At 35.3% G+C, this 27,234-nt stretch overlaps 1 protein-coding gene across 2 annotated transcripts; it reads left to right on the top strand.

The window, feature by feature from the left end:
* The first annotated feature begins 1,737 nt into the window (after window positions 1–1,737).
* On the top strand, window positions 1,738–26,709 carry CHORDC1 (cysteine and histidine rich domain containing 1). Of its 2 annotated transcripts, XM_037042800.1 has the most exons (11): window positions 1,738–1,948; window positions 5,391–5,440; window positions 10,159–10,215; window positions 11,377–11,534; window positions 14,638–14,738; window positions 15,649–15,707; window positions 19,596–19,666; window positions 20,528–20,633; window positions 22,672–22,791; window positions 23,235–23,297; window positions 23,780–26,709. In XM_037042800.1, the coding sequence occupies exons 1-11, from the start codon at window positions 1,885–1,887 to the stop codon at window positions 23,924–23,926; spliced, it is 996 nt and encodes a 331-aa protein (XP_036898695.1). In that variant the 5' UTR covers window positions 1,738–1,884; the 3' UTR covers window positions 23,927–26,709. The 2 variants fall into 2 exon arrangements, with proteins under 2 accessions (XP_036898695.1, XP_036898696.1); XM_037042801.1 differs by lacking the exon at window positions 10,159–10,215 and having other exon boundaries at window positions 1,743–1,948.
* The last annotated feature ends 525 nt before the right edge of the window (window positions 26,710–27,234 follow it).

Genomic DNA, 27,234 nt, shown 5'->3' on the forward strand with positions numbered 1-27,234 from the left:
TCCCAGTAACTGGTAATCCAGTAAATGCCTGAAGGGGAAAAAGGAAGAAACAGAACAAAATAGAAAAAAAGGCCCACTGGAAATGAACTTATCACAGTTATTTCAGTGATTTAGTCATTATTGTTGGGTGGTAGAATCATTATGGGTTTTGTTCTTAATATATTCCTGCATTTTCAAGTTATCTACTATAAGCATAATTTTCTGATTTTAAAAGATAAGTTGACAAAAATGACAATAAATATTAAAACCATTTGATAATAATCCTTATAATGTTACAGTGATGTTAGGATACTCAGACAGTGAATTTGGTCACAATCAAAACTTTCTAAATTTCTGCATCTCTCCATTTCTAATTGTGTAAGACCAACTCCAGTGGTTTACTCCTCACATTCATGGCTGGTGAAATTGAAATTGGTATCATCTTTTAAAAATAAATGGCAATATGTATCTTTAAAATCTTTAAATTACTTTCAAAGGCTTATGCCCTTTATTCCAGCACTGTACTTCTCAATAATTATCCTGAGGGATAATCTAAAATTTTTTTTGGATAATCTAAAATTTAAAAAGTAAATACAAGTTGATTATTGAAACTTATCTACAATAAAGTTGTTGATTATTGAAACTTATCTACAATAAAGAATGGTTATATAGTTCAGTTATTCAATAGAATGCTACTTCATCATTCATAATGATTATGAAACAAAATTAGAAAAATACTCAGGTTAAATGAAGAAAAATACAACATTGTGTATGTCTATGTTGGAATGGCTACATAAAATTTAATCTAAATATAAAGAGAGGAGGGGAACATGGAAAAACGAAAAGCCTTTTTATTGGGGTGGGTGGTTTGTAAGCCAATCTGTCATTAACACACTTGCAATCACTACAACGTGGTACAGCTTTCCACTTCTACTGAAAAACTACAATTACTATTTTGAGATTGTTTAGTATACAAGTTATCTAAAAGCGTTTGCTTTTATTTTCAAATTCACCAAGTTTGGGAAATATATGAGTCGGAGCTAGTGTCGTTTGCGTGCACCTGTTAGTATACTACTGTACTTTTTACAATGTACTTGATGAAATCTCACTACAGGTTCTAGGTTTGAAGAATTCATACTGACAAACTAATTGAATGAAGACAACATGAAATAATATCAACAATCACTCTAGGGTCTTAGAGAAATAGCGACCATTTCCTGCACTGTATTTGATCCATACTTTTCCCTGATATTCTGATCTCTAAGTGCTTTGCATTTTCACAGTGATTTGACTCCAGACGCCCAGTTATTACAATCGCTCCAAATGCCGGCATTTCTTCAGTGCTTCAGAATCATGCCAATGGAGACTCACATGGAGTCATCCACCATTCCTCTCATCACTTACTAAGCAACCACGTTGAGCAAGAAGGTTCCAGAAAACCGCAGGAATCTGCAGATACGCTCAAGCATCTCGGGAATAAACAACAAAGTGGTGTAATAATTGTCTCAAAAGTAAGAGGGCAGTATCTGCGCGAGACACCCAGAGCCGATGAGCAGTGACGAACAACTAGGGAGAAAAGATGACTCTCCACTGGACTCCTCCGCTTTCTGCCTCCAAAGTTTCCCTAGTAACCCATGACCTCCACCTCCGACCCCTACGCCGGCAGCGGGTATCTGACCCTGGGCGGCCCCGCTGGTGGCTCCGCCTCCGGCCTCGTCCCCCCGCCTCTTCCCATCTTTTCTGCGCCTGCGTGACCGGATAATTCGCGAAGGTTCCTGAAGCAAAAGCAGCCGTTTCCGGAAGCCGGCTGCCGCCCCACCAGCAGAACGGTGGTCACGGGGAGAATCGTAAACGCACCTCCTTGCGGTCCCGGTGTTCGGGCCTGACTTGTATTGGTGCGGGGAAATGGCCCTACTGTGTTACAACCGGGGCTGCGGTCAGCGCTTCGATCCTGAGACCAATTCCGATGGTAAGAGAAACGCGCGGCCAGCCTGCCCTCTTCTCTCCACCGCATCCCGGGGGACGCCCGTGGGCCCGACGGTGGGCCAGGGTCCCCCCGCGAGCCTTCGGTGCGCCGCCCCCGCCAGGGCCCTTCCGGCCACCCTGGCAGCTGTCTCCCGTGTGCGCCGGGCCTCTGGCCGGGCGCCCCGGCAACCGCCTCTGACACCTCTCGCCGCCGCCGCCGCCGCAACCCGCTGACGGCTTCCCGGTGGCTGCACATGTTCCCCCAGCCGTCCGCTCTTTCTCATTCGCCCGGAATTTAGAACATCTCTCCCCCCAACTCGGTCTATTTGGGGACTCAAAAAGTCAACCAGGTGCGAGTGGTCTCGGTTGGGGAGTGATTTGCCGCGCGCGCACGCGCGCGTGTGTGTGTAAGACAGACAGACAGACGCAGACTGACGTACAGAGATGGCGAGGTTGGGCAGTATCTTATTCTAACATTTAGGGGCGGCCTCGTTGTTTTTGTATAGAAATTTATTTGTCTGATAGCCTGCTGTGGGGGTGTCTGGTAGACCCACCGTTACAAAGTTACTTTTTTAAGAATTGTGGTTGGCTAGAAAAATTATTGTGTATCTTTATGCTGTTAAGTTTTATTAAGACCCGCCCCTGGGGGGCAGGGGAGTGGTGGTACAGCCGCATTTGTGTTGGGTATTTTTGCTATGGCTTTCCTATTCTTTTTATTATTTTATACTCACCTGAGCACATGGTTTCATTGCTGAAAGAGAGAGATGTCAAGAACGATTGGTTGCTTCCCTCAAACCCGCAACCTAGGTGTGTGCCCTGACCAGAATGGAACCCACAGCCTTTCCTTGTGATGCTCCAACCAGCTGAGCCACGCCAGCCAAGGAGTGTGGCCTTCCTGTTTTCATTACATGCCATCTTATGTTTGAGGAGATTGAATTGTTTCCACCACCCCAAAGTGTACAGATGCAGAGGTAAAGTGAAAGTTAGTGTCTAGACTACGTGAAAAATAGGAAATGATCAATGAACGTGAGTTTTTATTGGTGACTCGGACAAAAAAGTAAGTCAATTCTTTGACTATTGCAGGATATGACACCACTTTCTCAAATTCAGTTATTTAGTGTGTATCTTCTACGTGCCAGATATTAGACACTATTACATTCTCTCATTCACAGCAACCCTGTGAAGTAGGTATTATTCAGAAAAGCTGAGTTCAACATGGTAGCAACATGGTTACACATTGTGAAGATTAAATTCTTTGCCTTTTAAAATCTTTCTGACCTCTGAGATGTCTGAAATACTTATGTTGGTGCCCAGGTGAATTAGTGACGGGACTTAAAACCATTGCCTCTGTAAAAAAGTAAACTGTCTTAGTGTCCGCACGTATTCCACTTTAGTATCAATTAAAAAGGAAAGGCTCATGCTTTGTTGTACCAGACAGTATGTTTATAGGGTGTTGTGTATCGGCCTAAATTAAGAGGAGATAATGCCATGTTTTGGAAGTCAGCCCTGCATGTGTCATTGGTACAGTCCCAGGAAAGAGATGGGGGGTGGGTTGCAGGAAAGCCCGAGGAGTAGACAGTCTCAAGGATGTGTGATGGACAGTATCAAATATACCTGGGAGTGCCAATAAGGTTGTGCCAATAAGGTTGCTGCTCAAAGTAGATTTGCTTTAGAAAAATGGGGCTTGTTTTAGGGGCTAAAAATGAATACTCCAATAAGTCCATTGATAGAATGGAAAGTTAAGAAAATGAAGATAGGGAGAAGACAAGAGCCAAGGGCAAGCTGGACTTAGGTGAAAGTTCTTTGTAATGGGAGAAGTTCTACATGTATTGACTAAACGAAACTCCCTTCTAAGCTGATAGCACATTTTAGTTTGAAACACAGCTAAATGAGCGTTTAAAGATCCATAGCTTGCTTATATTAAGCAACATTCTGCGAATTGCATCACTTCACAAACAGTACTTTATTGAATCCTCATAGTGGTACGTGAGGAAATTGAAACACCTACCAAGAGGCAGGACCAGATTTGCCCAAGGGTCAGATTCAGTGTTAAAAGCCCTGGGCACTTAACCATTACCGTGTTATAGCTTCTTCATCAAATACTTCTTTGAGAAAAACTGGTAAACCTGATACAGAAAAGCTAGCCAGGACATTGTCCATCTGTCTTGTTACTTACTTTTGTTCCACCTCCAACCCCCGATTTTGTTCATACTAGTTGTGTGGCTAAAACCTGACTCACTGCTACTGCCATTCTGCCAGAAGTGACCGTTAATATGGTAATGCCTCTTACTGTGCTCTACATTATGCATGTTACACCCTTGACTCTTTGTAAATTTGGTATTTAAAAATACTCTCTCTGTTCTCTACTTTGATTCCCCTCTCAAGTTCATATCCCTTTGCATATTCACTTCATTTTGAACCTCCTTTGTTAACCCTTAATTCCATTACTACCCTTAATTAATAGCTTCTTTCTAATTTATGGGTTTACTTACTGTGCCATGTAAATACTTGACACTTTCTTGTTTGATTTGCTAGCACAGTGTCTGGGTAACACCTGGTTACTAAGTTAGGAAACCAGAATGGCTGTTAATGCGGGGATAGGAGATTTCCTTAATAACTAGCAATTAATTATTTTATGGCAACACTGGGAATTTGGAGTTGTAGCAGTTGAAATCTAAGCAGATGTGAAAGTTGAGCAAAGCAGCCTTATAAGAAAATTACACAGGTGTGGAGCTGACCTGTTTTTTCTAAGCTTATGGTTCCCTCAGCCAGGGAATAAGTGTGTCTATTAATCTAGTTTTTCGAAACTTAACACTGTGTTGCAAAGTGTAATGAGCCAATTTTTATAAAAGAATAAGGTAAGAATTAGTGGTGTAATGAGTAAGGATATAAGGAAATACAGGATATCAATCAGTGAAAATAGACCATAAAACAACTTCTTTTTAATGAGGTTTGTATTTAGGAATTAACACAAAAATTAAACTGGCAGATAAATTCAGCTTTCAAAATTTTGAACCTTTTCTCGTAAAATATCTTTTTAGGGAATCTCTTTAATCTTATGGACCAAGACACATAAGGACACTTTAAGTTTAATAGTATTTTTATAAAAACAATTGAAATATGACAGTCAAAATTTTGGAGAATAAAGTTTTGGTACTACATACATTTTACTAAAAATAAGAGGAATACAAAATATAACTTGTTACACTTGAACTATTCTGTATTATTTTTATCTATAGCTATGATACTCTTGAACAGAACTTTATTACTATTTTAATACAATGTTATATTAAGTACTGTGTACCATGCATCATACTTTAGGATTAATGAATTTTTAAGACAAAGTATTACCTGAATTTGGAAAGAAGGTTAAATATTGTTGCCTGAAGTAAATAATGTTATTTTTTTATTATAAACTGGTATTGTTTCTTCTTGTTTTTGACCAGATGCTTGCACCTACCACCCAGGTGTTCCAGTCTTTCATGATGCATTAAAGGTAGGAGATTGATATATTTCAGCCTCTTTATATTTGTAATGTAAATTCAAAGATATAATACTAAATCTTTATTTTCTCATCTTTTGTGAGTCTCTGCTTTCTCAATGACCACATTCAGGTGATTTGAGAAAATACGCCATTAAATGCAGATATAGGTCTTTTCCAGTTATAAAATAGTATTATTTCTATCCCAACTCCTCATTTTCTGTACTTCTCATTTCTTCACTTTACCAATTTTGAGGAGAAATGAAAGCAGTTGTTTTGAATCCTAATCTCAATATGTCAGGCAGCTGCTGTCTAGTAAGAGCAGCTTTGAATTTTAGGGAAGATTGATAGAAACTCTAAATGGTGCCAATCTTAGGACATACATTTATTTTTATTTTATTTTAAGTATATTTTGATTGTGCTATTACAGCTGTCCCATTTTTTTCTCTCTTCCCCTCTGCTCGGCAACCCCCCCCCCCTCCACTAACATCCTTCCCTCCCTCCCTCACGTTAGTTCCTGTCCATGGGTGGTACATAGAAGTTTCTTTGGCTTCTCCATTTCCTATACTATTCTTAACCTCCCCTTGTCTATTTTGTGCCTACCATTTATGCTTCTTATTCCCTGTACATTTCCCCCAATTCTCCCCCTCCCAGCTGATAACCCTCCACGTGTTCTCCATTTCTGTGATTCTGTTCCTGTTCTAGTTGTTTGCTAGTTCATTTTTGTTTTTGTTTTTAAGTTCAATTGTTGATAGTTGTGAGTTCGTTTTCATTTTACTGTTCATATTTTGATCTTTTTCTTAGATAAGTCTCTTTAACATTTCATATAATAGGGGCTGGGTGATGATGAACTCCTCTAACTTGACCTTATCTGGGAAGCACTTTATCTTCCCTCCCATTCTAAATGGTAGCTTTGCTGGATAGAGTTATCTTGGATGTAGGTCCTTGCCTTTCATGACTTAGAATGATTCTTTCCAGCTCCTTGCCTGTAATGTTTCTTTGGAGAAATCAGCTGATAGTCTTATGGGAACTCCTTTATAGGTAACTGTCTCCTTTTCTCTTGCTGCTTTTAAAATTCGCTCCTTATCTTTAGTCTTGGCTAATGTAATTATGATGTGCCTTGGTGTGTACTTCATTGAGTCCATATTCTTTGGGACTCTCTGAGCTACCTGGATTTCCTGGAAGTCTATTTCCTTTGCCAGATTGGGGAAGCTCTACTTTATTATTTGTTAAATAAGTCTTCAATTTCTTGTTCTTGCTCTTCTTCTCCTTCTGGCACCCCTATGATTAAAGTTGTCCCAAAAGTTCCTAAGCCTTTCCTCATTTTTTTTAAATTCTTGTTTCTTTATTCTGTTCTTGTTGAATGTTTATTTCTTTCTCCCCCTGAGTGTTGATTTGGGTTCCAGTCTCCTTCCTCTTACTCTTGGTTCCCTATATATATATTTTTTTTATTTCACTTTGCATAGTCTTCACTTTTTTCTCTATTTTGTGTCCATGTTCTATCATCTCTGTGAGCATCATGATTAACATTGTTTTGAACTCTGCATCTGATAGATTGGCTATCTCTTCATCACTTAGTTCTATTTTTGGAGTTTTGGTCTTTCATTTGGCCATATTTTTTTGTCTCAGTGCACCTGTTACTTTGTAAGGGGTGGAGCAGTAGGAATTCACCAGGGCGAGGCAACCCACATCACTGTGTTACAGTGCTGTATGTGGGGGAGGGGTCAAAAGGGGAACAGTGCCACTTGCTTGGCTCTTGTCCAGCTTTCAGTCACTTCTCTTGCTACCCACAAGCAAATTGGGCCCTTCTGGTGCTGATTCCTGGGTAGAAGTGTTTGTGTACATTCTAGGACCCTGAGTGTCTCCAGCAAACTTTTTTGTGGGGCTAGGAGTTTCTCCTGCTGCTGCCTCCCCCCCAAATTTTTACAGCCAGAGGTTTTGAGGCTTTATTTCCCCACACTGGAATCCTGGGTTGCATGGTACATCTCGCTCCCCAGTTGTTCCTCCTAGTTTATCCTCACTCAAATGTGGGACCACCAGACACTGCCTTCCCCTGCAGGGTCCTCTATGCCGTGGCTGCCTGTCTTTGCTCCTCCTATCAGTCTTAATGAGTGTTTCTTCTTTCATTCCTTGGTTGTCAGACTTTTATATAGTTTGGTTTCCTGGCAGTTCTGGTTATTTTTTATTTTTAAATTTGTTGTCCTTCTTTTGGTTGTGCAAGGAGGCAGGGTATATCTACCTTTGCCTCCATCTTACCCAGAAGTTCCCATGTACATGTAAGTTCACAGTGAAAGTAAGCAGGAAAGAGATGCCACCTGTTTCCCATGTGTACTTTGGTGTTCTGGAGAGGTAGTGAAATAACAGAATACTGTTTGACCAGGTTTTTCATGGTGGGGTTATTGACCTTTTACAATTTATGGTAATATGGTACATTTCCCATTGTAGATCTTAAAATGTTGTAGCATGGCTGCCATGGATTTAGCTGCTGCTACATGTACATAGGAACATTAACAGTTTTATTAAATGTTTATAAATATATTCTCATTGCCCTTTGAATTTCTAATAGTACCTTTCAGAAAGTGGTTGGGCATTTTCTGGCATTTATCTGTTAAGTAGCCAACCATAAACAAAGGTGTATAAGCAGACATCACGTTAATGCTATTCTAGTTAGTTTTCAGTGAGGAAAATGGACCAAACATTCAATAGGGCAAGTTGAGACTTGACTTCTCATATCTTTTTAACCTTTTTGAAAACTTAAGTGGATAGAAACTGTGATTCTGTGGGAATATACTTTTTTCCAGGAGTGGGCCAATTTTTATCTTTCCTGGACTGCTATTCTGTTTATTTTTTCTATTTTATGTTTTTTTTTTCTTTTCCTGTGATGTTTTTTCCCCGTCTTAACCATAGTCATACTTTGCTTCTCAGTCTTTGACTTCCTGTTTTCTCTCTTTTTGTTAATTCATCCCTAGCCTTAAATGTTACCTGTGGCTTCTGCAGCATGTTTTTGTTTATTTGTGTCACTGGCAATCACACACCAGTTTCTAAAGTGGATTCTTATTCCAGAAATAACCTGCCTCTCATCTTTGCTGCTGCTAGTAATTATATCACTTAACTTTCCAGTCCTTCAGTCCATCGCTTTTTTTTTTACTACATAACTGTTAATTATTCTGATTAATTAATATTAATGATTTTACTTCAAAGTATCTATTTCTTTCTTCTCTAGTTCTACTGTATATTATTGTCTCCATAAACATTTCTTAAAGACCTAGACTTTCCAAGACTATTGGATTTCACAGCTCACTGGATTTTAAACAAAATACATAAATTAATATGGTGTTTACTGTTGCCAGTTTTCTATTTGACCAAATAAGAAGTTAAATACTGCATCAACAAAATAAAGAATATTTTAATATTTAAATTAGAAGAGGCATATTTAGAGAAAAGGACAGGCCTTCTTAAGAAATAATAGTAACCTTATACACACATATTTAAATTTATCTGTCCCAAATGCCAATCTGTGTCTCAATTTAGAGTAAAGAATTAGATTTCAAAATAAAGGGAATTTTGAATTATAGCATATTTTAAATTTTCTTCAAGAAAAACTTTAAGTGTGTACTGTGAAAATAACTCACTACCAAATTTTTCAGGCAGTATATTAGGAAAAAGAGTGAGACACAGATGGTTGCGTGCAAAGCTGCCCTTTACTGTTTATTTCAGACTTCCGAAGTCTTGAGAGTGCTGCCTTTTTTATTTCCTTATTTTCTGTACTCCAGTGGAATTAAACTTAACGGCACTTTTCAAAAGGTTTTATTTATTTATCTTTAGAGGGGAAGGGAAGGAGAGAGGGAGAGAAATATCAATGTGTAGTTGCCTCTCGTGTTTCCCCTGCTGGGAACTGGCCTGCAACCAAGGAATGTATCCTGACTGGGAATCGAACCGCGATCCTTTGGTTCACAGGCTTGCACTCAGTCCACTGAGCTACACCAGCCAGGGCTTAAAGGAATTTTTTGATAAGCTAGTTAATGTTTTGTTCAGAAATTACATAGTACATAACAATTTTTATTTTTTATGCTTCTGACTGAAAAGATTATGTAACCTTCAAAGATCTAGCAGTACTAAAGCTGCTACATTAATTAATCTGTGTTCTAAAAATAGAACTTTTGTTGAGGAACAGCTACAATATTTAGAAACTAAGTTATTATAATTATTATCTCTGACTTTTAAAAATTAAATGCTTTTAAAAAATATCCTCACCTAAGGATATGTTTAATTGATTTTAGAGAGAGAGACAGAGACACTGATTGGTTGCCCCCTATGTGTGACCTGACTGGGGATTGAACTTGCACCCTCATTGTGTGCCCTGACTGGAATTGAACCCATGACCTTTTGGTTCACAGGGGTGGCACTCTAACCAAATGAGCCAACTGGCCGGGGCAATCAAGTACTATTTTTAAAAACAGGATTTTTCTTTCCCTTTTTAGAAAAGTGTTTCTTTTCTTAATAGATCATAACATACATCACTTCTAACCTTGCTAATTAATTTTAATAAAACCAAGGACTAAAAACATTTTATTTGGTTAGATGAATCATTTTACACCATTTCAAAACTGTAGGATACATATATGTGCAAGTCACTTCCAGATTCAAGAAGATAAGTGCAAGTAGAATATTTCACTGGGTTGTGGTTTTCATGCAAATACAATTTTCAGTATTTTTCCTCTTATGTTTCATAGGGTTGGTCTTGCTGTAAGAGAAGAACAACTGATTTTTCTGATTTTTTAAGCATTGCGGTAAGTATTAATTTTTTTCTAAATTATCTCTTAAAAGTACATATTCTGGGAAGCTCCAAATTTGAGGAGTCTGATTTTAGACTAATCCTTCTTAATTTGCAGATCATACTTTTCTTTTAAAATGGAGCTCATCTCCCTCCTACAGTCTTTAAAATAGGAATTTATCTGTGTTAGAGATTAAAATTTCAAGTTGCCAATTTTGGTTTATTCTTGATGTTAGCAGTTCTAAAAGAACAGCTAGAAGATGGTAGGTGGTAGGCAAAAAGGTAATACACTTTCAGTTAGGAACAATACATTTTTACCAAATCTAAGATGCTATTGAACTGTACAATTATTTTGTGTACTTTTAAGAAAGAAAATTAAGCTGCTAATTGAGTGATGTATCATTGCTCTGATGATTTCAGAGATGTTAAAATGTATGTGTGACTCAATAGAATATGGAAAAGATACTTGATGTTTGCCACCTGCCAGATATGCCAAGTAGTCTATCTTTTTTAATCCTCTTAATATCTTAAGTGCCATTATCTCCATTTACTGAAAACGGAGGTTTAAAAGGATTAATTAACTTGCTTAAGGTCATATAATTAGGTAGTGCAGAACTGTGGATCAGATTGAGGCCCTATTTTGTAAATAATTTGTAGCATTCTCTTTGTACGTTTTCTAGAATTTGTTTCCTATAAACAAAAAGTTTGTGCTATACATTTAATAGTTAAGTAGATATTTATAAAGTTTTATTCAGAGACTTTTAAAAAAGCATTATTCAGACGTAATAACTCATTTAAAAATGTAACAAACATGCCCTGAAGGTGTGGCTCAATGGACTGAGTGCCAGCCTGTGAACCAAAAGGTTGCCTGCCAGTTTGATCCCCAGTCAGGGCACAAGCCTGGGTTGCAGGCCAGGTCCCCAGTTGGGGTTGTGCGAGAGGCAACCTATCAATATATCTACCACATGTAAATGTTTTTTCCCTCTCTTTCTCCCTCCCTTCTCTAAAAATAAATAAATAAAATCTTTTAAAATACAGCAAGTTTGGAGTCTCATTAGTTTTTAAAACAAATCTGTGAGATAAAAGTGAAGAAAACAATAGGATTTATTTAAATAATATTTCTATCATGGCATGTGAAATAGATGAGAGGATAACTCTTAATACCTTTCACTAACAGGGCTGTACAAAAGGAAAACATAATAGTGAAAAGCCACCTGAGCCAGTCAAACCTGAAGTCAAGACTACTGAGAAGAAAGAACTGTCTGAATTGAAACCCAAATTTCAGGAGCACATCATTCAAGCCCCTAAACCAGTAGAAGCAATAAAGAGGCCAAGGTACACTTTTTACATTTGGCGTGTTTTTGGCACACTTGAATAATAACATTTGCTCCTGGTATTTTATGATGTTGTATAATTCTGTTTGTAACAATTGTTCAGGTCACCAGTTTTTTTACTGTTTGGTTTTCCTTTAAATATGTCTTTTATTTTTATTCCCCCTCAACTTGAGGCCATGTACACAGTAAACTTCATTGCAGATTTGCTCACTGTACAAGTGAGCAAGTCTGCATAATTGTCAAAGGGTTGGGGAACCACACATCAGTCCTGTGCCTTGGCTTTTGTCTTTCTCTGTGGCATATTGAAATTCTGTAGTGAAATTGTCCTTGTCATGGAATCAGTGTGGGTTGAGAAATTTTAGGAGTCTTTGTTCCTGTTCTTTTGCTGTTTCTTGAGTATTTTCCAGGGCATTCTTGATGGCAGAATATTTAGTTCCTTCTTAAATCTAGTAAAAAAAGAATTTCCTTTTATTTCAGAATGGTCCATTATATTGTTACTAAATCATTATATAATTTTCCCTTGTATTGAGCTAAATTCTCTTTTTTACTTATTCGTAGTTTGCCACTTAAAACAAGCCTAATGATTTATCTTTTACGTTCTGATGCTGAAGACAATTAGTCTCATTATTACTGACAGGTTTTTAATGTATTTAATTTAGATAGTATATCTGTTAAAATACTTTGAAAATACCTTTTGTTCAGTTTGCAATAGAATTATACAGATTCTTCATACTCACATTTTGGTCGTCTGGACTCTTTTAATTTGACATTCCCACACATGCATATTGGGTACCACTGTTATATTAGGTCTTTATATTGCATGTGAGTATGGAATTGTTTTAGAACCAAAATATAGGCACCAGAAAACAGTGTTTGGGCCTCAAATAAGGCTCATTGATATTTTATTCATACTGTGGACTTAATAGTTTTCCAGACTTTTTTCTTTATTGATCTTACTTAATTTACAGCATCTATTGAATAATTCCAGACCAAGATAAGAATCCTAAGAGAATTTTTAATGTTTGTTTATTTAAATAAACTACTTAGGATGATTTTATTTCATGTTCAAATTATTAATAATCATGAGAGATTTTATCAAATGCCTTGCTGGTTGATTTGCCAGTCAAAAAATCGTATCAGAAAAAGACAGGAATTCTGGCATGACTCCTTCCTGACTATTACAGTATAGTTCTAATACTATAATTGGTGATATGAGGTACTATTTTCTTTAAACAATGGACTGCTACTAATTTTACTTAAGAGCAAGTGAGAGAAATTAAATATTTTATTCTGAATTCATTCGGTGGTATTGTAGAGATTATGAGGATATAGGTTTTTTGTGTCCTTTGTTAATGTCCTCCTGTATCAGAGGAGAATGATGTAGAATGAATAACCTAGGATTTCTATTTTTTAATATATTTTATTGATTATGCTATTGCAGGTGTCCCATTCTCCCCCTTTATTCCCCTCCACCCTGCACACCCCCTCTCACCCACATTCCCTCCCTTTAGTTCATGTCCGTGGGTCATATTTACAAGTTCTTGTGCTTCTACATTTCCTATACTATTCCTGCCCTCCCCGTCTATTTTCTACCTACCATTTATACTACTTATTCTCTGTACCTTTTCCCCCTCTCTCCCCTTCCCACTCCTCTGCTGATAACCCTCCATGTGATCTCCATTTCTGTGGTTCTGTTCTTGTTCTAGTTGTTTGCTTAGTTTGCTTTTGTTTTAGGTGTGATTGTTAGTAACTGTGAGTTTGCTGTCTTTTTACTGTTCATATTCTTTTATCTTCTTTTCTTAGATAAATCCCTTTAATATTTCATATAATAAGGGCTTGATGATGATGAACTCCTTGAACTTTACCTTATCTGAGAAGCACTTTATCTGCCCTTCCATTCTAAATGAAAGTTTTGCTGGATAGAGCAGTCTTGGATGTACACCCTTGCTTTTCATGACTTGGAACACTTCTTTCCAGCCCCTTCTTGCTTATAAGGTTTCTTTGGAGAAATCAGCTGACAGTGTTATGGGAATTCCTTTGTAGGTAACTGTCTCCTTTTCTCTAGCTGCTTCTAAGATTCTCTCCTGATCTTTAATCTTGTGTGATGTAATTATGATGTGCCTTAATGTGTTCCTCTTTGGGTGTGCCTTCTTTGGGACTCTCTGAGCTTCCTGGAATTCCTGGAAGTCCATTTCCTTTACCAGATTGGAGAAGTTTTCCTTCATTTTTTGTTCAAATAAGTTTTCCATTTCTTGCTCTTCTCCTTCTGGCACCCCTGTGATTTGAATGTTAGAACGTTTAAAGATGTCCTGGCTGCCTGTCTCCACCCCTCCTACCAGTCTGGATGAATGTTTCTTCTTTAATTCCTTGGTTGTTGGACTTCCATACAGTTCAGTTTTCTGTCAGTTCTGGTTGTTTCTTGTTTTTAAATTTGTTGCTGTCCTTCTTTTGGTTGTGTGAGGGGGCAGAGTGTGTCTGCCTATGCCTCCATCTTGGCTAGAAATACCCCAGGATTTCTATTCTTATTGTATTAATATTCTTATTTATTAAATGGCCTTAAACGGATTATACAATGCATACTGGTAGCATTGTGAAATGTTAGGGGATGCTGTTATTGTTTTTCTTAACTCTACTGAAATTGCCTTGTGATATAATTGTATCTGAATTTATTATAGATGCATATACCATTGTCCACACAAAGTTAATTATCTTCACCAGGAATATAGATTCACTTAGTATATATGTATTGCTTGTTTATTATAAGCTCAGCATTTTGTTTAGGCATGGACTATAAAAGTACATCATGGTCCCTTCGTTCAAGCTAACTCATCTTGACAAACTTGGATTGCTAGTCTTTATTTCCTTCCCATTAGCCTTACTGATTAATTTAATATGTTGGTGATTGCGTGATTATTTAAGACTTAATATTTTAATATCAACTTTTTATGTTAAAATTTTAGATACATTAATATTTTTAATAGGAAAAACTTGATTCTAAACTATTTGGTTTCTTTCTATAAATAGACTCTTAAGTGTATTTATTTTTAGTACAAAGAAATATTTTGGTATATCAGTGATGGTAATAAAATTTCAAAATTCTCCAGCCCAGATGAACCAATGACAAATTTGGAATTAAAAGTATCTGCTTCCCTTAAACAAGCACTTGATAAACTTAAACTATCATCGGGGAATGAAAAAAATAGAGGTAAGATTTTTTTCTATGCTGTAATTCTTTTCTGTACAATTAATCATTTATCTAACAAAGATAAGAGCTGTATATGTGACCAAATACNACTTGATTCAAAACTATTTGGTTTCTTTCTATAAATAGACTCTTAAGTGTATTTATTTTTAGTACAAAGAAATATTTTGGTATATCAGTGATGGTAATAAAGTTTCAAAATTCTCCAGCCCAGATGAACCAATGACAAATTTGGAATTAAAAGTATCTGCTTCCCTTAAACAAGCACTTGATAAACTTAAACTATCATCGGGGAATGAAAAAAATAGAGGTAAGATTTTTTTCTATGCTGTAATTCTTTTCTGTACAATTAATCATTTATCTAACAAAGATAAGAGCTGTATATGTGACCAAATACGATAATGAAAAAGTGGCACATTGTAGGGAAGAATTTATTTCTGTTCTTTAAATGCCAGCAATACCAAAATGAATATGTAGTTTGACAGTGAGTTAACTTTCTTTGATAATTATAAATATTTCATTGTACATAAGATAAAATATATTCAGTATTCTCTGACCTATTCCTGATACCTTGGGAAAAAACTACCCTTTCTTGATTTCTCTTTCACAAGATTAAGATGTTGGATATAAAATTGTATTCTAGAATAGAAATGTGTCATGCCATTTTAGGGATATTGGTAAAATCTAATCACAACAATTAGATTATTAGCTTTTGAAATACATTACCTGAAAGGTCACAGAAAAACTTACTTAAAAGGATTTTAACTTTAAATTATTTAATTTTAAAGTGTTTGTGCTTTTTATATTTAGATTACTTTGTAAATACTTGTTTTGTGGAAAAGGTTACTTTTTAAGAGTGGCACTACAATAAAGTGTTATATTTTAATGTTTCTCATTTGATTTTTCGTTTCAGATGAAGACGGTGATGAAATTAAAATTGGGACTTCATGTAAAAATGGAGGGTGTTCAAAGGTATATGTTGTAAAATCTGTGTTGAGTCATAGAAGTAAAATTTAAAAATTTTAAAATTTCTCATTTTGAAAAAAATGAGAGCAATTTAGTGAATCAATTCAACATTCATTTGTGTGCCTATTACGTGTTGGGCACGTGCTATAAGTTAGGGCTTATGAACATGGATAAAGAGACATGCTCCTCTCTGAGGAGCAACATACGTCATAGCATCCTGGGCTTAAATAATTCTAATGTAGTCAGCATTCACTGAGAACTCAACTGTGTGTGAGACATTGTTTTAGGGGCTAGGGACATAGTATTAAATAATACAGAAGTCTCTATTCTTGTGAAGCTGATACAGTTGGGGGAGAAAAACAACAAATAGGTAATTAAAATGAAATCAGGTAGTTATGAAGACAAGGAAATAGAGTGAAGCTTTAAGTCAGAATGTCAGGGAAATCTTTCGTGATGACACTAAATCAAAAGTCTGAATAATGTAGTGGATGAGCCACGTAGCCCTTGGAGTAGACTTGGGAGAAGTGTGTGTAGAGGCTTTGGAGCTTATCTCTTCAAAGAATTATGTAAAAAATCAGTGAGCCTTGCCAAAAGTGTTTAAATAAGTAGTGCAAAAAGAGAGGTAGGCAAGATTATGGAGGTCCTTGCAGGCAACAATGGGGTGTTTGGGCTTTATTCTCACTATAATGGGGAGCTATTATCTGTTTTAAGGGAGGGTTTTAAAATTTGTCTTTGGCTACCAAGTGGCAAATATAGGGGGGCGGGATTAGAATTTGAAAAAGGAAAACCAGTTAGGATGCTATTGTGGAAGACCAGGCACTGAGATTGGAGGGGAAGACCAGGCACTGAGATTGGAGGGTATGTTTTTGAGAAGTGGTTCAATGTGGAATGTAATCAAATATCTAAAAGAGGCTTTTTCCTACCTACTCTATGTAAAATTGCATATCCTCCAAAATACCCACTTTTTTCTTTTTTCTCTACAGCGCTTAGCATCTTATAACACATTACTAATTTTGCGTATTTACTTTAATATCCCATCTAACTTTCTCTTCCCTCCCTTCTCTCATATAAGGTTTATAGGGAAATGATTTGTTTTGTTTTGTTCTTTGCTATATTTTGAATGCTTAGAACAGTACCCGGCACATAGCAAATATGTTCTAGAATGAATGATATTTTGAAGTATTAGCAGGACTTGCTAATGAACTGGAGGTGAAGGAAGGGGGTTGTGACTCCAGCATCTAGGTGATTGGTGACGGCAATGGAGAAAGATGACAGGGTTGGGGGAAATAGGTTTGTAGTTTACCCTCATGTTACGTTTGAGATCACCTTACTCATAGGGATGGAACTATAAATGTACTCACAAAGGTAGAAGTAGATAAAAGGGAATGATTAATTCTTGGGGTAGGGGAGACAGTGCAAGTGATAGGTCAGTGGAGGAAGATCCACAGAGAGAAGCTATCCCAGATGAATTTTGAAACACATGACAATTCTGTAAATGGACAAAAAGAGAAAGGATAGCCCAAGCAGAGGTAGGTGATACAAGTAGCATACAGAAAACAGTAGTTAATAATGGTACAGAATTTGTTAGTGTGAAGTTGAGATTAAAAGAGGTGAATAGGGGCCAGATCCTGAAAGGCTGTTATAATGCTCAAAAGTTAAACTTTAGCCCATTATGACCAGTGTGGCTCGGTTGGTCATCTTCCCAGAAAGTGAAAGGTCAACAGTTTGGTGGCTGGTTCGATACCCAGCAGGACACATACCTAGGGTACAGGTTCAGTCTGCATGCGAGAAGCAACCAACCAATCCGACAGATTGATGTTTCTTTCCCTCTCTCCCTCCCTTTCCCTCTCTCTACAAATAAGTAAAATCTTTTTTTAAAAAATTAGACTTTAGCTTATGGAAGCCATTAAAGACAACTTTTAATCTTTTTCACAAAACTATAATGTTTAAAAACATAAAAATATAAGTTATAGCTCAAAGGATTTTCACAAAATAGTGCCCTCCTCATGCCTCCTCTCATTATTCCCGCTCCCAAAGGTAACCACATTTTTTTCTGTCAGCAAAGATTAGTTTTGCCTGTTTTTGAGCTTAATGTAAATAGATTTATAGGATATTTACCCTTGCTGAAGAAAATGTTTGTTATCTTTGCTACACGTAGCTGTAGCTTGTTCATTTTCATTGCTTTAAAATATGACATTGTTTGAATGTACAATCAAGTTACCTTTTCTACTGCCCTTTAAATTTTTTGGATTAATGTTACCTGAACATTTTTGGGCATGACTTTTGGGAATGACATATGAATACATTTCTATTAGAGATATGACTAGAAATAGAATGGCTGGATTATATAGAGAGTGTGCATGTGTTCAGTTTTAACAGATACTTCCACATAGTTTTTCAAAGTGGTTATATTTACACTTCTGCCAGCAATTTATTATTGATTTCATTTGTTCTACACCTTGGTAACACTTGGTATATCAGTCTTTTATATTTTAATCATTCTAGTGGATGTATAGTGTTCCCACTGTGGGGTTTTTTTTTTTGTAATAATGTTTTATTTGCTACATCCGATTTTAATTTAACTTTCCAGATGATGAAATTGAATACTCTTCTATATTTTTATTGGCCATTTGGATATCATCTTTTGTAAAATGTCCACAATCTTTTACCTACTCATTTATTAAGTTTGCTTTTTCTTACTGAATTTTGGAATTCTTTATATATATGTGTATATATGTATATATATTTTGGGGAGCTGAAGTTCGTTGTTAGAGACACTATACATTTTCACTGTTTTAATATTGGCTTTTGATAAACAGAGGTTCTTTAGTAATAGCCAGTTTGTCTATCTTTTTCATTGTTAGAGAGTCCTATTTAAGAAATTTGCTTACTTCAAGGTCATGAATCAGAGTCTGAGTATAGTTTTATTGCCTGAAATCTGCTGGTGATCATGAGGAAGGTTAGCAAATTAAACTGATAGACATTTTTAAGTCAAACTGACAGTTTTGTGATATACAAGGTATAGGCAGATGGAGAGGAGAAATTGAAGAGCACATACAGGGAGATTGAGTAGATGTGGTGTCATCAAATAAGGTAGAAAGACAAGTAGGAAGTTTGGGGGGTAACAGTGATAAATTCAGAATCTAACATACTGAGTTTCATGTACTTGTGGTATATTTTAAGAGATACACACACACAATACTTTGGATTTACAAAAAAAAGTAAATATACAGAATTTTTATTTTCTGTACTGTAGGTGGTTGCAATAAACGCCAAAAAAGAGAAAATATACTACTGGCTGCATCTATGTTTTATTAATATAACTTTTTGTGAATTCATCTGTAGAGCCTTCACCTACAGCAGCAATGGGGCCCGGATCTTCCAGACAAATCCTGGATATATATATAGGTCGGCAGCTCATTTTACCCTTCGTGGGGATAAGAACTCATCACTCTAGAAATTCCAGAATTGCTTATTAGAGTTTCCATATTAATTCATAATGCCCACACAGAGTGTACTATGCACATAAATCATACTGTAACTGTATTTCTGTTGAGATTACTGATCTCTTGGTTTTAATATTGTTCTGTAAATTTAAGTACCTGAATATGCTTAGATGTGACCTCATATCCAAAAGTCTGAAAGCATCTTAATACATCCTATTGCCTACTTTTCTATTTGCCTTTTTCATAGGGAACTGAAACTTAAGCATATTCAAAAAGGAACCATTTTTTATTTCTTATTGGAATGGCCTGGGGTGAATTTATGACTGTTCTAGGTAATGTTATTTCTTGAGCATTCTCATAGTTCATAGAGATCACCAATACTACCAATATGTGTGAAATGTGACATGGACATAGGAAGGTCATGTTTTTTTCTTATTTTTTCTTTTAGACATACCAGGGTCTGCAGAGCCTAGAAGAAGTCTGTGTACATCATTCTGGAGTACCTATTTTCCATGAAGGGTAACTTACACATGACTAATTCAAACTGTCTGGTAGAGGTTAGAAAAGTTAATATGCTTTTAAATATTATTTGCCATGCAGCATAATTAGATTGTTGTATAGTCTTCACAGTAACCTAGAAATGTGGTTTTTGCCTTTTTACACATGAGAAACTGAAACAGTATTACAGTTTGGTGGCCATTGTGATTCAAACCTCATGTTTCTCCTTACTTTGTTACGTTTCAGTGTGATACTGTATTTGGGCTGAATAGGTTTTTTTGCTTGAAGGACTATCTGTGTATTGCAGGACATTCACAATTTTTAACACTGGGGCAGGAAGGACAGCAGTGTTGTGTGGCACCTAAGAAAACCCATACTTTTCTATAGCCCTCAGTTGAGAGTCTCTCTTTTCTTTTCTGTCACCCTGTAGTTTATAGAAATACAGTACTGTGTTAAAATCTTCTGTTTGGTTTCCAGTAATCTTCAGGATTCAAACCCAAAGTCCTACTATAATTTTTATCTAAATTTTTCTCAGGTATATAATGGTGGGTTAAATTTTTCTCAGGTATATAATGGTGGGGTTTCACCTACTTTGGGATTGACCTTCACAGTTGAGCAGATGTATTTTTCAGTTTGTTTGCATATTCTCACATTTGGATTATTAAAATGTGAGGATTAGAAATTTTTGGTTATACCACTTTTTTGGTAGCTTCATGAGGAAAGACATGAGAATGTGAGCTTTCAGTGAAAAGCCGATTGGGAATTTTGTGGTGGTTTTAAGCATCTTTATTCAGGAGCTCCAAAATTGCTATAATAAATGGCATCCTGGTTTTAAAATTATTAGTCTTTTGATAATCTTAACTTTTCTGTGATAATTTAAAGGATGAAATACTGGAGCTGTTGTAGAAGAAAAACTTCTGACTTTAATACATTCTTAGCCCAAGAAGGCTGTACAACAGGAAAACACATGTGGACTGCAAAGGATGCTGTAAGTAACGTTTTCAGTATTATACTTTCATGTCTTTTCATCTTAGTTGTTTTAAAAATTTAAGATTCTGCTATCTTTAGATTTAAAAAAAAGTCTCTTCCTCACAGTATAGTCTTGATGGGCCTAAAAACTACAATTAATCTCAGTCAAGCTCCCAGAACAAGCCCTAAGATCAAAATAGTCATCGTGCCCTGGCTGGTGTGGCTCAATGGGTTAAGCACTGGCCTGCGAACCAAAAGGTCACCGGTTCAATTCCCAGTCAGGGCACATGCCTGGATTACAGGCCAGGTCCCCAGTATGGGGGGCATGCCAAGGGCAACCCCACACATTGATGTTTCTCTCCCTCTCTTGCTCCTTCCCTTCCCCTCTCTCTAAAATCTTAAAAAAAAAAAAATAGCCATTGTGTATACTGATACAGGTACATGGATTTTTACGAAATACTTAGGCCTGCAGAAATTAGAGCATGTTTTTTTGTAATTCTTTGTTTTTTCCCCACTTTTCCTATAACAAATCACTTTTCTGCTCACTTATATTACTGATCATTTAGATCTCTGATTCTTTCTTGGCCTCTTAGCAGCTCATTCACCTATTTACAGACGCACAAACACTTCATCTGGTGGCTAGAGAGGAAGATGGCAGGCTTGTTGGAATTGTTTTGAATGCCTCTGCTTGCTACAGGGAATTTTATCAACAAAAAAAAAAAGCATCAGTTCCTCCTTCCCTGAACAAGTTTTTAAAAAGACTTGGGTCCTGCAACTATTTCCCCAAATCCCATTAAATTGTAAGAAGGCAAGCAATTTATTGCTAAATAAGTGTTTGGTAGCTAATACTGATATATTTTATAATATATTAAATCAGATTTGTGTGCTCCCTTGGCACACAAATTAAACCCGAGGTAATGAACCTTTTCATTACATGTATCTGAACTTATAAGATAATTATAAGTTTTCAAGTTGCTGTAGGGATTCATTTCTTCTACATTTGAGTATTCTATAGTTTTTGCTTTTTAATAACATGGTTGGAAATTATAAATACAGTGTGGGGCAAAAGTAGTTTTACAGTTGTGAGTACATGAAACACAGGATTTATTCTTATATTATTTATTGTAGTGTTTTCCATACTAACAACTGTAAACCTACCTTTGCCCCAAGCTGTATATCACTCAAATAATTCATCTACCACAAAACTAGGAATGTTTAATTATCAAAAAGTGATATCTCCCAGTATTTTCTTCAAAGTCCAAAAGTTTGAAAGGTTTAGTTTGAAAAAGTAAATTTGTTTTCTATTATATGGGAAAGTTTTCAGAATATATTGTTCAGTGAAATGTTTTTATTTTTTTAATGCATGCGTTTGTCAAGTATTGTGTCTAAGCCAGTAGCCTAAGGACAAAATAAAATGTAAGTGATAAAAGTAATTTAAATTCAGATAGTGTAATGGTACCAAAATGTAAATATTACTTTTTACAGTAACAGTGCCTCACAGTTTTCTGCATTATATGACTAATTTACCCTCATATATAAAACAAATCACAGTTTGTCTATTTTTTTAAAAGATAGATATATTGCCATATCTATGGCAATATACTACTGGTAGATAGTAATTATTTCTAATAGTTAGTAATCAAGAGACTACTTCCACATATTCTTTTTCTGTATGTTGTTATGAGAAAATAATTATTCAATAACAAATAGTTGTAAGCAGTTGATTATTTTTCCCCAAATTCCAGTTTGTAGAATATAAGTCAAATACTGTAGGAGTTCTTAAATTACTTTTTTAAATTTTAATGTATATTAATACTGTGGCCCTAAAAGAAAAAAAAATCCAATAGAAGTAATAAGTGTGTTCTCATGTTCGCAAATCATAAAATTATAAATGTTTTTTTGTATCATGACATATTTAAATTTTTGAAGTTTGCCCTTATAAAAATTAAGGCCTTTGTTGCACGTGATAATTTTTTCTCATTTAGACTGGTCAGATTCTCCTTCACAAGAGGTTATGTGGCACTTTATAAATTCATAAAGTTTGTCTTATGTTACAGGGGAAAAAAATTGTTCCATGTAGACATGACTGGCATCAAACTGGGGGTGAAGTCACCATCTCAGTGTATGCTAAAAATTCACGTCCAGAACTTAGTCAGGTAGCTGCAAACAGTACGTTGGTAAGTACACTGAGTATCCCTGAGTAAAAACTGTCTTTTTCACATTTTTTGTTTATGTTGATGTAATACTGTTCTTACTTGAACTAATTTTAAGGTAAAATCTTATAATCTTTCCCATGTGAAAAAATAGTTTTAAATTACTTTCACAGACACTATCTTAAATGGAAATTTCTACATAATAGTTATTTGTGAAGCATTCTGGAGGTACTATGGTAGCTTAGAAGGTTTATCAAATAATGTGGTACTTAGTTTTCTCAGTGTAAAACTTCAAGTTATTTTTTTTCCTGTTACTGTTTTTCTCAAAAAAAATACAATATTGACACTGTGTTAAAATAGCTTAAGTGATTTTTATCAATATATTCTTATTTTTATAATCTTTATTTTATATCATAAACCTTCAGTTTGGATTTGATCACTCAACTTTCTATATATATCTTTTTCAGTTAAATGTGCACATCGTATTTGAAGGAGAAAAGGAATTTCATCAAAATGTGAAATTGTGGGGTGTAAGTATTATGGATCCTGCAGAATTTTTTCTTACAATTTAAAATACCATTCTTTTAATAAAAGGTAGTACTTTAGTAATGGATGCAAGATAAATATATAACCTGGTTATTCTAACCAAAAAGTTGGAATCTAGGAATAGAAATCACATTAGAGCCCTGGCTGGTGTGGTTCAGTGGATTGAGCACCAGCCTGCAAAGCGAGAGGTGACCATTTGGATTCCCAGTCAGGGCACGTGCCTGGGTTGCTGGCCAAGTCCCCAGCTGGGGGCATGTGAGAGGCAACCAACTGGTACATCTCCCATACATTGCTGTTTCTCTCCTCCCTCTCGCCACCTCTTTCTAAAAGTAAATAAATAAAATCTTTTAAAAAATAGCAGTAGAGTCTTAGATTTTTGATTATTAACATAGATAAGACCATTATTTTCCCCTAAGACTAATTAAACCACCCCTGTGGTTTACTTTAATTCTCTTTGATGTTGCAGGTGATTGATGTAAAGCGAAGTTATGTTAGTATGACTGCAACAAAGATTGAGATCACCATGAGAAAAGCTGAACCTATGCAATGGGCAAGCCTTGAACTGCCTGCAACAAAAAAACAGGAAAAACAAAAAGAAGATAAAACAGAATGAATTGAGAGGGAATAACCAGTTACTGCCTCTTTCAGAATTCTTAATATGTGGTGAAGTGATGGCTTGCTGCTGTAATCTTTGGTTTAATCTTTGGTTTGCTGTTGTTGAATCTGGCATTTCAGGGTCAACAGTGTAGGTTCTTAAAAGCCAAAGTCGGTTTATCTTGCGCTTCCCATTTTTCTTTTGAGTTACCTAAGATTGATTATTCACTTCTCCTCTCTAATAGAACTGTAGTTGTGTCCCATACTTGAAGAAGCTAGACAGTAGCCCATAAACAGAGTAGTTCTTAGTAAATATTATGTTAAGCAGCAAAATGTAAAGCAACATTTGTTCACATCTCTTTCTATTATTTCATAATTAGTAAAACAAGATGAAATGTCAAATTTTTAATTAAGTTTTTCATGCATTTTTGTTCCTATAATACTTGAAAATCTTGAAGGAAAAAGATAAAGCTCTGCAATGTTTTTTCCACTTGGGACAGTTACTTTCTGTAAGAGGATTAATTCTGAAGTAGTGTAGTAAGTACTTGAATGGGAATGTATGCATCGATTAACAAATCAGAATTTGCAACTAATTGAAGAAAAAATTTACCAATACCTATATTACTTGCCAAGCAGTACCATTAATAGTATAGGAAACATTATAATTAAAAGTGTAGAGGTAGCAATTTGGTTAAAATTCACCATTTTGTAAGACTAAGCAATAATGTTAAATATCTCTTCTCTAATTATTTACAAGGTCTTGGTATGGTGTTATGGCTAAATTGTATCTGAATTACAGCTTACACCCTCATAAAAACTTAAATATAAAGAGAAACTAAATTGATACCTGGTTTCCCTTAGTAAACTGTATCTGTAAAATTATAGATTAAAAGACTTATTGAAATACATTAGATCCAGAAAGCTAAATATTTAAGCTTTGCTTTGTGACAACTATCTATTACATGTTAAATAAAATAGCTTAATTGTTTTATAGTTTTTTAGGCTTTCATGAACAGATGGCAATTCTAGGTGATACAATGTTGATTATATATTATACTGTATTAAATAGGTATCACAGAATTAAATTGTTTATGCTAATTGAAACCATTAAATGATAGGTTACTTTTTGAGATAGTGCAGAGCTCATGAAGACAATGAAAAATGTTATGAAGGCAAAAACTGGTGGAATTTAATAAATTTGGGCATGAATTATGCTTACATAGATTAAAATGATTGTTTCCTAAGCCCCTTGAGTGTTTTTTCCCCCTCGGGATTAATGGAATTCTTATAAAGGAAAATTTGCAGAAGTATAATTTTAGTTAAAGAATTAGTATATCTTACTACACTACCCTTAGCAAATAGCTGCTAGGTGTAGTTATGTAGTTATTAAATGGTTTATTAGCTCTGTTACAAATAAAGTTGTAAAAAATCTGGCAACTAGGCTTTCATGACACAAAATACCATGGCAAGAAATTTTGGGCAGTAAAAATTGGAACCAAATAGAGTGTGTAAGTTTATAGTGAGTTGTATTGAAAGTTTTTAAATTTGTCTTTTGTAATTTAAAAGCCTGGGTTCATTAGGACACATGCAGTCTTTGTTGCTTAGGGAGAGGTTGCTCCTTGTTTTGGTTTGAGGTAATGATTAATATACCCTTTTTTAATGTTTCCTTCTTTGAGGCTATTTTCCTCCAAACAGTACCTTAATATGTTATGTACAATTGAAGTATTATTTAAAGTGAGTGGATTATATACCTATGAGTTAGTTATGAAGCTCTGACTTTTTTTTACTGTGTTTCGATACAACTTAATGTATTTAGTTGTGTTATGTTGGTGATCCTTCTCTGTTTCTTATTCCCATGAACCTCTGAATTTGTTGCTCAAATAAAAACCTAAATTATATTCTTTTAAGTAATACATAAAGAGACACTTTTATAGTTCGGCAAAATATATTTTACTTCTAGTTGCATCAGCCTGTCAAAAGTTTAAAATCGGTTAACCTTATTGTTTCTCTAGAAAGATACTTGTTCTCAGCATTCAGAGTAATTACTATAGCAAAACAGTCAAAGATAGATTTAATATAGATACTTAGTAACTAATCTAACAGCTAAACTAACCATGGGAAACACTTTTCTTGTATAGCACATTTGCTAGTATAAAGTAAGTAAGGTCCTAAGAAGTTGAGCTTTTATTTCTTTTCAACCCTTTTATTTTTTAGGTAAGTTTACAGAAGAGTTGCAAAAAAAGTAGAGTCCTTTATATCCTAATCTTCCTCTTAAGTTAAAATCTCACATAATCATAGAACATTAACAAAACCTAAGAGGTTGGTGTTGGTACAATACTAGTAACTAAAGAAGAACATTAATTTTGACCATCCGGCTTTAGAGGAACACTATTAAAGGGTAGTTAGTTCTTGACCTATCCTAGTTTTGGTCATAATTTAAGCCAGGAATTTATAAGCCGTTAAAAATATAAATTGAAATCAGTCTGTCATTCACAAATGTTTATAGGTAAAGAATGTCACTTGTTCTGACCACGTACTAGCAAAAAACTATAGTAATCTATTTTGTTAGAACTTGTATTATATGCTATAGATTTTAATTTTTATTATGTATATTTTTGGTTGGTTTTCTTTAGATAATTCTTCAGCTGTCTAATGTTAAAGAGAACCTTAAAAAGTTCTTGCAAATATTTTAAGCGACTCTGGATTATTACTCTGTCACCCCTTGCTTCTTTTAAACAAAATCAGTCATTCTCCACATTAAAGTGTTTTTCATGCATACACAATAAAATTTTTAAAAGCTCATTAATGAGGTCTGGTGTCAATTTTAGGGCATTTGGGTGTGTACACTAACCTTTTTTTTTTTAATTAACAGCTAGGTATTTTCAAGTTATCTGTTAGAAGATTAACAGGTTTTTTTTTTTTTTGCTTCATTACAAATTATTTTGCTCTAGCACTCATGTTTGGTTCTTGTATGGGTTTTTTTTGCTTGTATCGTAATTCCTTGTCCTGAGTTTTAAAGTGCAAGCTAAGTCTATCTTGTATTTAGGTTTTGTTGTTTAGTGTTTATTTAATTAATGGTTTGTTGGGTAGCTGGGAAGTTGGTTTTTAACCTGATTGCTTTTTACTGTTCAAGTATCTTACAAGTGAAACTCCTCTGGAATTGTGTCCTGGGTTGCTTTGTTATGTAAGGGTAGGCACCTGGGGCTTTATATGTGTGGCACAGTCCCTAAAATACTGGGCTTGTAAAGTTTTTCCTCTGTGTACTTACTGTTTGGTGTTAAGTTTTTATATAGTTCTTGGTTGTGAAGAATTTCTTCAAGAACAGCA

Source organism: Sturnira hondurensis, unplaced genomic scaffold, assembly GCF_014824575.4.
Source record: "Sturnira hondurensis isolate 20B ecotype Veracruz unplaced genomic scaffold, ASM1482457v3 Scaffold0003796, whole genome shotgun sequence".
Lineage (NCBI taxonomy): Eukaryota > Metazoa > Chordata > Mammalia > Chiroptera > Phyllostomidae > Sturnira > Sturnira hondurensis.